The following is a 14,104-nucleotide window of genomic DNA, read 5'->3' as shown; positions in this document are numbered from 1 at the left end:
GCTCTAGTTTACCATTTCTTAAAACATTAGCATTTCTTTTGTGTTCTGTTCCTGTGTTTCTGTTGTTTTCCTATTGAACTACAGCCACTGATAGGCCAGGAAGTTAGAAGATTGTAAGAGAAAAAAAACCCTCTAAGAAATACTTTTTTCTGCTCACAAAACAAGTAATGGGGGGGTTAGCGGTGGGGAGGGGGAAGGGGAAGGGAGGAAAAAAAAGATGGAGCACTATGATCCCAAGTTTAAAGCTGGGGAACAGCAATAATCAGGGCATGACTTCTATGCATAATTCTTCCTCCTTCAAGCACTTCCACAGCTTTAGTACTATGGAAAGATGAACTTCACCTGCAAAAAATCCTTGTAAGTGATCTTTGGGGATGGGTTTAAGACCAGGTCCTTAATATCTCACAGTGCTCAGCAGAAACAGGAAACCTTGATCCCTGGGTCTCCACAGGGCGCTGCAGAGCACAACCACCAACTCCCCTGCTCTAGCTTGACAGACATGACAGTTTCTTTCTTTTCCTTCAATCATTTAGCATTTCTAGCCCACCACTTCTCTTTCATCTGACCCTGGCTATTTCTGCTTTCCTGTACCCTTCCCAGTCCCACCATGGTCCTCTCCTCAGGCGGGTCACATTAACTTGGACACAACAGAAGAAACCCTCAGAGGCCAGAAGCATCTGCAAGATGCTTTCTGCATTAATTGCAGGAGCTCAGCCCTTCCCAGCCCTCACCTGAGAGTGTACATCTCCAGCTGCCAACCACCAGACTGCCAGCAGAGGGGATAAAGAATGGAGGAAAATTTCCACGTCCTGGAGAAAGTTATCTGGAGATCAAAGAACACCCCATTCACAAAACAGCAGCATCACTCTTGCCAGACTGGTGTGTCTGGTTAACCTTGTGTTCAGTCCTTATGATAACATGGTATTTGGACAGCAGACAACTGGCACTGCTCGAACATCTTGCTCTTCAGTCTTTATAACAACAGTTCCACTGATATTACTCTAAGCCTTTTCCCTGCTCTAAGTCCAGTGCTAAAATCTCTTCAACTACTTAGAGGAAGCAAACCAAATGTTCTTTTGTCAGTAATTTGCCCTGTAAGGGAGGGGAAAAATATCCTGATAACATAGTGCAGACACAGCATTCATCACGTGCACAGCAGTGCACGGCTTACACTGGAAACCGTATCATGGCATTTCAGATGTTAACTTGACTGTCATAATGACTGGGAAACATCTGTCTCCTATTAACACTTTAGTTTTTACAGTTGCTTTTAGTTCAGCAGAAGTCTCTTAATGGAGAAGACTGGTACTCTTTTAGAAATAACATCAATAATGAAAGAATCCTTGGATGCAGAGCAAAACCAGCAAACACATTGGCAACAGAACTCGCTGCACTTAGAAAATGTAACAGGAAATGGTACTGATGGGCTTTTGGGTGGGAGGATTTTTGTGTGAAAGAAATTAACTCTGGTACTCAAATTCCCATTAAGAAAAATATTTCTTTTCAAACAGGTGATCAATTTCCTTAGATGTTAATTCAGACTTTTGGGGAATTTCATCTTAATTGGATCACTGATAAATAAAACCAGAAACAAAAACAACAAAGAAAACCCCTTCTGCAGGCTATTTAGGCTTGGTACTGACTAACCAGTAATTAAATACAGCTCTTGACAGTAATCTTAATTATGGCTTCACTACACCACAACTAAGAAGAGTCACACAACAAACTGAGAAGATTAGCCAATTCTAATTGTTGAAAAAATTTGTTTTTGTTTTTGTGCATAGTTTTAATGTGCATAAGGCCACAAGTCACACCAGTGAATTATTAAAAAATAATCAAAGACTTCAAGAATTTATATATCACAGCTAGGCAAGTGTTAATTTATTTTTTTTTTATATAAATGAAGCATCTATGGCTGGCATAACAGGTCGAGAGTTTTCAACTTGGGAAAATAGGGATGTGTGGTAGAAATCAGTGTGAATTAGGTAAACCAGGAAACAAGTTTCACTGAATTACTCACACTTACAACAGCTGAGAACCCTGTTTTCTCAGCTAGCCATTGCCATGAATTAGCTATGCAGTCTTGGGCCAATCACACCTGCTGCACATTCCAGGGGAATTCAGATCCAGACGAATCTGAGTCAAGGTACTTCCGTCCTATTCCTACAGATCTAGGGTTCCTAGTATCCAAGCTATTTTCTGATATAGGGACTTTGGGAAACACCTCCGCCCCCTCCCCCCCCCCCACCCCACCAAAAAAAAAAGAACCACCCCAAAACCAAGCAATCAACAAGAAACAGAAAAAAAACCCAAAACCAAACAAAAATAATCAGAGGCCACATTTCAGCAGGATCCTTATGGCTAGACAGGCTAGGTTTTAAGCAGGTCATTAACTCTCAGAGTTCAGTATAACTGCATCACACATCTAAAGGCATCTAAAGACAAAAGCAGTCAGACTGTGCCTCATCAATTTAAGGGTCTCATTCATCTGCAAAGAACAACTTGCAAGCCTAGCTCAAAACCTCAGTGTACTTAGGCATTCATTATCCTACTGAAACCAATGCAGGCTTCATTCCACTGAAAAATCAATGAGACATATGCTCTAGGAGAGAAATTCCTCAGGCCTAAAGCCAGTGGCACGGCAAAAGCCTAGATCCCTTGCAGATCTGGCTTTCAACACAGCAGAGTCCTGAGCTTTCTGAGAGGCACTGAGACATAGGCTCCCAACATTTGTTTCTTCCACATTTAAGAGTTTAATGTGTGCTTGGGTTTTTGTTTTTTTCTTTACTTCATCAGACTGCCAGATTCCTGCTTCCCATTTTCCACTCACAGTACCAGCTGTCCAGCTACACATACGTAGCCCCATCAGCATTGCCATCCTTTCCCCTGCATGTACAGCAGCAGATGGATCCAGACATGTTTTGGGTTAACGCCATAACCATGTTTTTGTGGACTGCACGGATAAACATTTAAAGGCCCCTTCTGGTTATATAAAAGGAAGCTATTAAACGTTTACTCTTTCCTCTGTACTCAGAGCTGCAAAGCCGTATCACAGAACATACAAACGCAGATGCAACCAGGCAATTATCGTTCCTTTATCCCTTAAATAGATAGAAGATAAATTTGAAAGAAAATGAGGAACAGAATCCTTCTCCCTTTCCTTTTTTATCCTTTTATCTCCCAATGTAGGAAGTTTACTGAACCTTTGCCAACAATTCACTCAGGCTAATGAAGTGTATAAGTAATGGGATTAAATAATCTTAAACCATTACTACAGTGGCTAATGCAGATGTTTTCCCAAACTAAAGCAGATGAGTGGTGTAGAATGCGTGCTTGATTTAAAAAAGAAGAAAAGAAAGTATCAATCTGCAAGCAGATGAAGTCAATTCCAGTCTGAAGTCAATGAAATGTTTAATTCCAGTTACATAAAGTTGCTCCAATTATATTATGAATGCACCTTCCTAAAGTCTTCAGTGCTTTGCACGTGGTTAAACTTCCCACAAAATGAACCTTAAATTTTTTATGGCGCAATCATTTTAGTGCAAACAAAAATAGAAATTATTTAAAAGGTACATATTCCACCAAAAGAAGGTTTAGCTTTTAAAAGCAAATTAACAAGGCCCATCTATCACTGCCATTGTAAATAAGACACAATCCTCCCTTTTTATATTCAGTATTTCAGTAACAATCTCACTGTGAAGGCTCTGTAGAAATAAAAAGAACAATGAGATACTGGTGGCATTTCAGAAATATTATCGTATTATTGCTCTAATTATCACTGGAATGCCAGAAATGTCAAGAAAAACATCAATTTTTACTTTCGGAAGTGTAAATCCAATTCTGGAAGGGTCTCAGGTCCAGTGTTTGTACAAACTCAAGAGAAAGATCTGTCAGTGCTTTAAGAACACTCCAGTGCTTTTCTTACTTTAAGTTACAAGGACAATCCTAATATACTGGATGCTAAGGTCAGACCAAGGTAAGGCCTCAGGCACATGATGGGATGTTTCTTTAATTTGCATCTGTGCAACTGGTTCCAGCTACTGTTATGGGAGCCTCTTAAAATGTGCAGCTCCTCAGAGCAACCGTTAATTGTTTGCTTTAAGACCTTGTTGGAAGCACGTAATTTTACAGTAACATAAACTTCAAAAGATATCTAATCCAAAGACCCTTAGTTTCTTAGTTTCTTTCTTAGAAAGTCTTCCATTAAGCAAGGCAAAAGTCTTGATTTTAGAAGTTTCAGTGCTTTCTTGCATCCCACCTCCTTAATTTTAGTGGGCACCACAGTCTGTAACCATTTTGGTATCAGGTTTCTCAACACAGAAAGCTGACAACCACACGACTGCTAGAAAATGACTGCATAGTCTCCTTCTTACAGAGATGAAACAATCACAAAACCCAGCTCTTTCTCCTGCTGTGTCCACTTCATTTCAGAGTCAGGTCAGACCAGGAAATGGAATTCACCCACTACACTCAAAAGACCAGAGTTCTTCTGAAGCCCATGAAAAAACTTGGTGCTCATGGTACTGCCACAGGGTTGTCGGATTTTTAACTGTAAGGCAACCCCACAGCAATGAAAGAAATAAATGTTTCCAATGTCTGTGCATTAAAATCAGGGCACAAAGAGAACGGGTACTTACAATGTAGCAGGGTTCACAGTAAGCTTTCTTCTCCACAGCGTAGAAAGGCTGTCCCCTCAGCTTGTTGTTGCACATTATGCAGGTGAAACACTCCACGTGGAAGACTTGGTCCATGGCTGTGCAACCAGTGCCTTCTCCAACAACATTCTCCCCGCAGCGGGCACAGCGTCCTGTCACCAGAGGGAAATGACAGGAGTCAAAGCAAGACCCTTGTTTCAGCTGCTGAGGAGGTCCCTCCACTCACCCATGGCTACAGATCAGGTGAGGGGGACACAGCAGCTCAGTCCACAGAAAAACAGTTTGTGCCACTGCTGGCAAAGATCCAGCGCCACTGGAAGGCACTCTGGTGCTGGTCCATATGAAAAGATCTAGAAAGGACTGAAACTGGCTCCCAAAACAGCACTCATGTCAGTTGTGCTGCTGCAAGCCAGTAATCATTGTAAGGATCCTTAGCTCCAGATACAAACCATTCAGCTATCATCTAATCCAGGTATATAGTCATCCTCAGCTCCTCAGTTAGATAGGATAAACCTCTGCCTTAAGCCTTGCTTCAACATGAAAAGATTTTGTGGTAGGAAGCCTCATAAAGCTGACTGGTGGCAGCACAATTTAAAGAGAAGTTTTTGCTTGTACAGCTTAAACCAATTCTCTCAATGGAGCCAATTACTTTTTTTCCTGTTCAAAGATTAATACAGATTAACACACCGTGACTATTTAAAGCACAGAAACTATTCCTAAAGAAACTGATGTGTGGATACTTTATTCTTAACATCCTTCAAGAAAGGTGTATCAGAAACTGCTGGTAAAGACTCAAAGTACAGACAAACCTTAAGAGCTGTCTGTTTCTGAACAAGGTCCTTAATGTCACATACAAATACATAACAAGAAGTCTGCAGACACACACAGGTACAAAAGGCTTGCTGCCTTGCTCAAATTGTTGCTAAAGATGTTATGTGGCAGATAGATTTAAAGTGAAGACAAGATTTTCTCAGATCAGCAGAAAAACATTTTCCTAGGCAAGACTGTGGTGCAGAGATAATGGAAGAGGTGTGTGGAAGGCACACCTTTGCCATTTTTCTCTGCCATTGGAGTTCTAGAAAATGGAGATAGCCCATGAAGGTCTGATGTCCTTACACAACAATCAATGTTGAAAATGGAAGGCATTAAGGACGATGTCATCCACTCTACACAAGAGAACCCCACCAAAGGTAATAGAACAACTCTGATCTCGGACATTGCCCCACTCAAAATGGTACTCCAGTATAAAAATAACTTCTGGGCCTTGCAGCCTTGGGGCCCTGCACTTCTTGAAGGCTTCATGGGTGGAGTGGTGTGGTTAGTGAGGGTGGGAAGGGAAACAAAAGCTCAGGTACAAGCAGGAAGGCAGACTGAGTTCAATATAGAATTTTTCATTAAGGCATATAGAAACAATATGTACCTGATAACAATTACATAATCCAGCAACGACACAATGTTCTCTCACACCATGGTCTGTGTTTATTGGCCTTTTCATGCAAATACTGCACAACTTCCTACAGGGGCTTAGACCTTTCCTGTCATCCCAAGAGCAGGACTGCTGCCCTTCACTGTGCACTGTCATAGTCCTCACACTCATGACTTCTTTCTCCGCCTGTCCCAGACTCCAACAAGCTACATTCAGGGAAAAAAGTATGTAAGCTACTTTTGAATCCCTCAGGATGTGGCAGGATGATATATATACACATTTGAGATATATTAAGAAAGTTTGGAAAAGAACCCAGATCATTACAATTTGCTTCAATGGCATAACCGTAGTTGGCTTTCTACGGGACAGACAGTTTCTGACTCAAACAGCTCCCAGCCTGAGCAATGTGGAGGGAGAAGTCACCAGATGAATCCAGACAAGTCTGGAAGTCCCCCAAATGGAATTAATAATGCTGCATTTAAACTTTACTTTCCTTAGCATTTGTTATTAGGGTTTTGATTGTCACTGTTGGGCTTTAATCACTCCACTGTAACACTTCTAGAGAGGACTCCTTTTTTATGAGCAGAAAAAGAATTCAGGTTTCCCAGCATGGTAGTGAGGCTACAGAGCACAGGAGAAGAATGGAAAAAACCATGAGGGCTAAGAAGAAAAAAAACCCAAACCCACTGGAGGGAACCACAGGAGCAAGCACTGCACTGGGAAGGAGGCAGAAGACACCTCCTGTGTACCATGGGAGAGCCCTGCTCAGCCCTGAGTGTGGACAGCACAGAGCTGCTCCAGGGCCTTCTCCAAACATCTTGTGTAGCTGGGCTGTAATACGAAGAGACGTCTGGGGAGCAGTTAATATCTCTCTATATAAAACATGAAATTGAAAGCCATTAGTGTATTACTTTACACAGTGTTTTTCCAGAGGGAATATTCTGCTGAAGAATTTATTTTCCCTAGTGTGCCATTCTGTGATCATCCGGTATTATTTTTATGAGGCATTTGGACATGGAATAATGTAGTGTCTATGCAAACACTTCTCAGCTTTCTTTGTTAACATCTGAGCAGAACATGTGGGAATCTTTTCTTCCCCTCCTCCTCTTCTCACATTCATAATTTAGCCAGCTCTTGTGTGCTTCAGCATTTATCTTCCACTTTGACCAAGGCATCTCTCCATTTGCTGAAGAAGCTGTCTACATGGAGACCATACTTCTGTCTGTACTTGTGCCAGGAGACCTGTGTCTGTTTCTAACTCAAATAATCTCTGACAAGTCACTCGGTGCCTTTGTACCTCTGTTCCCTCTTTGAGCAAAGGGCATAAAGACATCTTCTCTGCCTCCCAAAGGTGCCCTGAGGCTACATTCCTCCATAGCTCTGAGGTATTCCCCAACTACACTGCTGGTGGTCAGATGCAAACCAAAGAGTAGCACAGCACAAGTCTTGGCCAACTTCTCCCCTTTAAGTTGGTTTCCTGAGGCTTTCCTTCCTCTTTCTGGGTTTTTCCACAGAAGATTCCCACTGAGGCAGTGACAGACTTAACCTGTCTACATTTATGAGAAGCCCAGTTTCTGCTATTAAGTACACAGACAGAAATACTTCTATAAACTCTCACACAGGAAAGCTTAAAGAAAGCTTCCTTTTTTGTAAGTTTATATACAAATTATAACACGGTGGCCTTGAGCAAACCATGTTTTTCATGAGACATGGCCACTCCACTGAGAATCAAAACACAAGCTCTGTGCCTAGCAACTGACTCACTCACCCAAAAGGTAAAAGCAAATAAGCCAAAATATTCAAATTTGGGAGCTTACAGTTGGGTGGCTGGATCCACCTAAAGGCATGTGGGCAAATACACAATCGATCTGGTTTGCAGAGATGTGACCAACTGGAGACTGCACCTTCTGCAGACCTTGGTGCAATCTGGGAACTCACAAGACTTCTGCAAAAGCCTGTCTCTTCTCCCAACTCTGGCAACTCGCTCAAATGTAGCTGGAAATGGCTATTAGTTTCAAGTGTTGGTGAGGGAGGAACTGACAAGCAGACAGGCACATGCACACAGGCACTGCGATTGCACAAGCTTCATTTCCTTAGAAAACCAGAAAAACCCCACTAAAAACAATGTATCTATCATTATGTCTGATAAAAACAAAACAAAGGTCTGCTTTTCCTGTGTGCCAGTTACCAACAGCGAAGGTATTTGTGGTTGGGCTCACCACAATTAAGTGCCCACACATGTTCCCTATTTTAATATTTTCACACTGGCTCAAATAACCCAGTCCGTTGTGTGCAGAACACCCATGAGTGAACACAGAACAAGTTGCACTGCTTATTGGGAAAGAAGTAGCAAAGGCAAAGTTTGCAAAACTCAAGAACAAACAGATTGCACAAAAAAGATTACACAAATAATCTAAGAGAAAAATAGCAGGCAGCGTATTACAGTAGAAACACAGAACAACGTGACCCATTTGCTTCCCACAGAGACAAACAGCATTTAAAAGGCAGCTTAAAGACAAAGGACAAAATTAGCTCTAAACTGCATGAAGATGAAACTATGTCATTTCAACATTCTTCTTTTGCCCCTTCAGCCCTTTTTAGATCCTTTTTCAAGATCATTTCAGCAAAACTAGAAGGAGATATGTTGGCAGCAAGCCTGGGAGACCGGAGTCCTCTATTTTTGCGTGGAAGAGGTTCATAACCTCGGCCGTGCTGTGACCTTCCTTCAGCCCAGCCCAGCTGCCACACATTGGTCTTACCTTGGGGAGACATACAGAAGTGCCCACAGAGGCTTCCCTGCTGAAAATGCCATCATTAGTGAGTGAATCACATGGAAACACTTCAGCAGCTGAAAGGATACATCAGCTACTATACTCCTTTCTGAAACCTCCTCACTTACTGTCTTCTGTTATGTAAAAAATATGAAATATTGTGAATCTGAAGGAAGAGGGGGAAGGGAGGAGCTCATAATCCACATGATGATATGTTCTAACTTTTTGTTATCTCATTACTGTTATCACATGGTTTTTGCCTATACCACCACAGATCCTGGCTGCTCCGATTATGGAACAGATCCATTCTGCTGGGTATTGGAGAAACACAGAATTCAAAGAAGAGCCCAACTGCAGGAGTTTACAACCTAATACAAGCAATAACCACAGGGTAGTGATAGGAAATAGAAGGAAACAATCAGACAAAACCAGTCAGCAAGGGAAGCTGTGGTGTCAGCAGTCTACATGTTTTACTGTTGATGAGGAGTCTGTAGACAGCACAGCAAAGGAAAAGGTGAAGGAAGAATTTGAAAGAGGACCCAGAGGGAGTTTAAAGGAAGTTTAATGGAATGCTTCTGAGGAAAGGACAAAGATAACACAAAAGAGAATATAAGTGCTTGAAGATTGAACATAGACGCCTTCAGATGGGAAGGATGAGTTGGTATGTCACTAGAGAATACTAGCGGAGAAAGGGCGGGAATAGGTCATTACAGGTCATGCAGGTAAAGACATGAAGCTTCTGTTTGATATGAGGCAGAAATGAAACCAGAGGAGAGATGTTTAGGAGTTGGATTTGATGATCCTTGTAGGCCTTTCCAACTCAGGATATTCTATGACTCTACAACTAAGAGGCAGGAATGATCTGGCCTAAGTTACAAGCCAGAGAGTTATTTCTGTAGCTAGTTGAGCCTGAACAGAGAGAAATTGCATTTTTTGAAAAGCTTGTTGCAGAGATTCAAGGTCACTGGAGCTTGGATGCAGGTTTTAACTGTGAAGATGAATAGCAAAGGCCATACTCTGAGCTGTTACTCAGTAAGATTCTTAAGATTTGGCCAGAAACTGGGCTTGATCTGGCGATAAGGAATTAGGCACGGGGTATCCAACCTTATCTGGGACACACGTCAGTTTTAAGCGTCAGATTGGGAACGTGTGAGCCAATGGAACAAATGTTCACCACTGAAGATGGATGATGGAGTAGGTATATGTCATACTAATGCTCATGGCATAATATTCTGATAGCAATCACACTCGAGCCAAAGACAAAGGCAATGTAACTCCAAGCAGCTGGCTTGAGATGCTCCTGTTTGCACATCCAGGGACTTCAGTAACCTTTTCTAGGCTACAGCATTATTTTTCTGTCATACCTACTTAGACACTAAGGCATTGGCAGCACCACTGTGATGTACAGTGCCTAACAGAGACAATTCAGGCAGTAACTACAGATGCCAAGAGCAGAGAAACAGAAAGAAAATGTGCAAACCTCTCCACTAAAGGCTTAAATTCATGAATTCAAAGCATGCATTCTATGTAGAGAAGAGATAGGGGATAATTTTCTGATAAAAGCATCAAAGTAGGGAGGTTCTGCATTTGCTGAAATGTGGGGAAAAAGCGTTGGTATCTCAAAAAGCTCTGCATGATGGAAAAAACTGTTTCCCACCTAACTGTACTGTGGGAATACACCACAAGGTCATATCCTCGGTGCCTATCAATTACACAATTTCCCTTGATCACCTAAGTGTATTCCCCAGTTCTCACTGCAGCCCTGATACACAATGCAAGAAAGAACTAAAAAAATACAGCATGCTGCCTTTTCAAAACTGTACCAAGAACATTTTTAGAATACATAAATACATTGAACAAAATATCTCACTGAAAGTTCCCCTGGCAGCCTCAAGACACCCAGTATTTCCGCTGCGTTATTTTTCTAATCATCTCTGTTTAGAGTTCGCCAGCGAATGCATTTTAGAGATTCATGACACATTCTGCTTTTGGATGGCTTTGAATCAGCTGGCAGTAAATGTGGAAAAATCATTATTCCTAATGAAGAAATATTGATGACAGAACAGCATTTCGAGGACAACGTTGACCATAAGTCAACAATGTAACAAGACTTCCCCCTCTCTCCCTCCTCTTTCCTAGTGACTTTCATCCAAGGGTTTTCAAGCATTTTCCAAGTACATGGGATTCCTCAGGACACCTATGTCAGACAGGCACAATTACTCCACTTTAAAGAGCTACAAGAGCACAAATTTATTATTATGATAACAGTGTAACAGCAGACCTTAACTTAGTACACTCTAACCAAGTTAAGTCTCAATGTTCTCAATGTGCAACTCAGAAACACCCAACAGATCCTGGGTTCTTTGATTCATCCAACGGCAATAAAAGAGGGATCTCTGACCCACAAGGGAAGGTTTATTCCCTTCCTACAGTGAATGGGAGGTATTTGTCTAACTGATTATGCTAGACAAAGATGTGTTGATCATATTTGTCCCAGACTAATTCTGACATTTTGGCACTTGGGGCACTGCAATAATGGTACAAAGGGAAACCCAAACGCATTTTGTGCATTTTGTAGAAAATGGTATTATTTAGCTCATCTTACCTTTGCCTTCCTTACCTACCGTTCTCTTGCTTTTGAACTCAAGACTTTTCACTGAGTGCAAAGCCCTTGGCAATGGTTTATTGTGCCAGGATCCAAGCTTGAAGTATCACCATTTGACAGTAGCAGGCTGTATGCATCAGCTGTCTTACACAGCCTTTGGACACAAGACAGATCAATCTTAATTCCCTCTTCTTCAGCAGACGTCAGAAAACACAATCTTTCACAGTAAACACAGCTTCATGCTGCAATGTGTGCCTGAAACACTTCATAAATTAAATCCAAGGCCGTGATTTAATTACTGTGTCCTGGTTATTCTGCTTTAACCGTGTTGCACTTATACTCCAGATGTACAGGTCCCTGCAGTGACCTACTTGTCATTTGTACCGTACAGCACTGTGCAGTAGCTGCACTCTCGTGTTGCTTGCATCCCTTTCCTCTGACCACAACACAACTTCATACTCTCACTTTGCTTGGCTGTAAAAACCTGACACATTCTCAGTATGCCCCGGAGGTCCCATTCCACACCACAGAGCAAACACACTGCAACTGTGCAGGCTCACTCTGCCAACACTTTACCTTTTCAAACATTTCTTCATGGTGCTTATCACAAGATTACTGTCCCAGCTGACCTCTGGCCCTCACAGTGAACCTTTCCAACACCCCAGGGAAGGTAGAGGACTGTTAGGACACCCAACATGCAGGCAGGGAACTTGAGACCCACACAGGTTAAATAACTCTCCAAGGGTCACACAAGAAGTTTCTGATGGAGCCAGGAACTGAAACCGTATCTTCTCAATCACGGTCTGGTTTCTTTAACCACAAGACCATTTCTGAAAAGGCCTGATGGTGAGAAGGGCTTGTGGCATCAAACTCAGTTTCAGAGGAAGCTTCCAGCACCCATCTTGCTGAAATCCCCTCCCCAGGAGGAGGAATGTGCTCCTTGTGTGGACCATGGCATCACTCTCTGGCAGCCTGGCTGAGCCACATAGCAACTGAGCACACGGAGTTCTGTGCCTCTGCTACTGTCCTCTGTTTAATGACAGAGAAAGAAAGGTCTCTGATTCCTTCAGCATCTGTGTGGCGGTGATCCTTTACACATCTACATCACCTTTTCCTCAACATCTTGGGACACAAGACAATTTGTTTCTGTTGTAAAGCAATTACAATTAGAGGTACCTCCCCAAATTATTGCAGCCACAATGCATCAGTACCACAATGCATCAGTCCCACAACATGGAGAGGATCGCCCCCTGATTTTCCCACAAAACTATAAAAATTCAGGTTGAACAGGATCTTGAGAAGACATGGAAACTATCTTACTGCTTCGAAGGCAGCATCAACTCTCTCTACTGTATTCTTGACAGATACTTGTTTAACCTGCTCCTAAAAACCTCCAGCAACTGAGATTTCACCAACCACTCAGACAAAAAATCTCAGTGAGTAGCTAACCATAGCACTAGTGAGCCTTTCCGCCATCCAGCCACAATGCCCCTCGCAGCAAGCCAAGCCAATGCCTCTTTACTCTGTTCATGATGGACATAAAGAAAACAGATAGGCTCGGGTGGGCCTACACCAATTGTACAGGATCGAATGGAAGATGCCCCCCCTCGCAGGCAAGCGTGTCCCTGAGCCCCACACATCGATGAGGTACCAGTCCCCAAGGTGGATGATGTGCAGTGAGCGTGCCAGCCCAGTGGGGGTCAGTGATGCTCTACAATATTTAAGGTCCCAGACACCTTTTTTGCAGCATGCATCGCCTTTTTTTTTTTTTCTGTTGTTGTTGTTACATTGTGTCAACTTTTTGGCACGTGTTTTACCATGTGCAAACGGCTTGAAATAGAGCCCCGCTAACATCTGGAGATTTAAAAAAAAAAAAAAAAAAGAAAAAGAGGGTGAAAAGAAGAGCGGGAGAGAGGAAACATTCCTCCCTTTGCTAAACGATCAAGGAAATGCAAGGCAGAGAGTAAAATGTACTCTATTTCCTTTAGAAATGTTTCCTTTAATGCCGATGAAAGCTGCCAGGTGACAGAGACTACGGTTGTATATCCACTGAGGAGCCGGGCTCGGGAAGCAGAGGAACGAGCTGTTAGCGCAGCTTTGCCAGGACGGGGGTGTCCCTGGCAGCCACAGCAATTCCTCCTCCAGCCCCTGTCTCGGCCGGGCTCTCCAACGCGGCAAAGGCGGTGCCGTGTCCCAGGGTGTGTGCTGGGCACTCCCTGCTACCTGCTTCCCCTCCCTACTGCTCCCAGCCTGGGCTGAACTAGGCACGGGTATGGTAAAGAAAAGTAGCTTTAAGCTGCAAGTGTAGAGTTGGATTGAAAGAAGTAACAGTTCATAATTATTCTTTTTAATTAAAAGCGCGTTCGTGTTCGGGGGCAAGACTTTCAAAGCACCGATTTGCACAAAAAACCCCAGCCAAGAAATACTTAACTAAGGAGTGCAATCATTTCATTTGGTAAAAAAAAAAACTTTAAAAAATCATACTTTTACAGAAGTCCCTCACATTCCTGTGCCATTACTCCTCTCCTTCAGAGCAAACTGATTGCATACAGTAAGTTAAAAAAGCAAGACACATAGAAACCACTTTTTTCTTTTCTTTCAAAATAAAAATTGGGCAAAATTCATAAAGGCTGTAAGAAAGTGGGCC

General features: G+C 42.5%; 1 protein-coding gene across 1 annotated transcript in view; it reads right to left on the bottom strand.

The window, feature by feature from the left end:
• Positions 1-14,104, bottom strand: part of LOC104687932 (LIM domain containing preferred translocation partner in lipoma) — a 334,159-nt gene that overhangs the window by 53,253 nt on the left and 266,802 nt on the right. Inside the window, 1 exon segment of the mRNA XM_039556675.1 lies at positions 4,638-4,807. Within this exon segment, the coding sequence (XP_039412609.1) occupies positions 4,638-4,807 (170 nt within the window).

The sequence above is a fragment of the Corvus cornix genome, chromosome 9 (genome assembly GCF_000738735.6).
Source record: "Corvus cornix cornix isolate S_Up_H32 chromosome 9, ASM73873v5, whole genome shotgun sequence".
Lineage (NCBI taxonomy): Eukaryota > Metazoa > Chordata > Aves > Passeriformes > Corvidae > Corvus > Corvus cornix.
The sequence above is the reverse complement of the archived record's forward strand: the minus strand, read 5'-3'. Positions and strand labels throughout refer to the sequence as shown.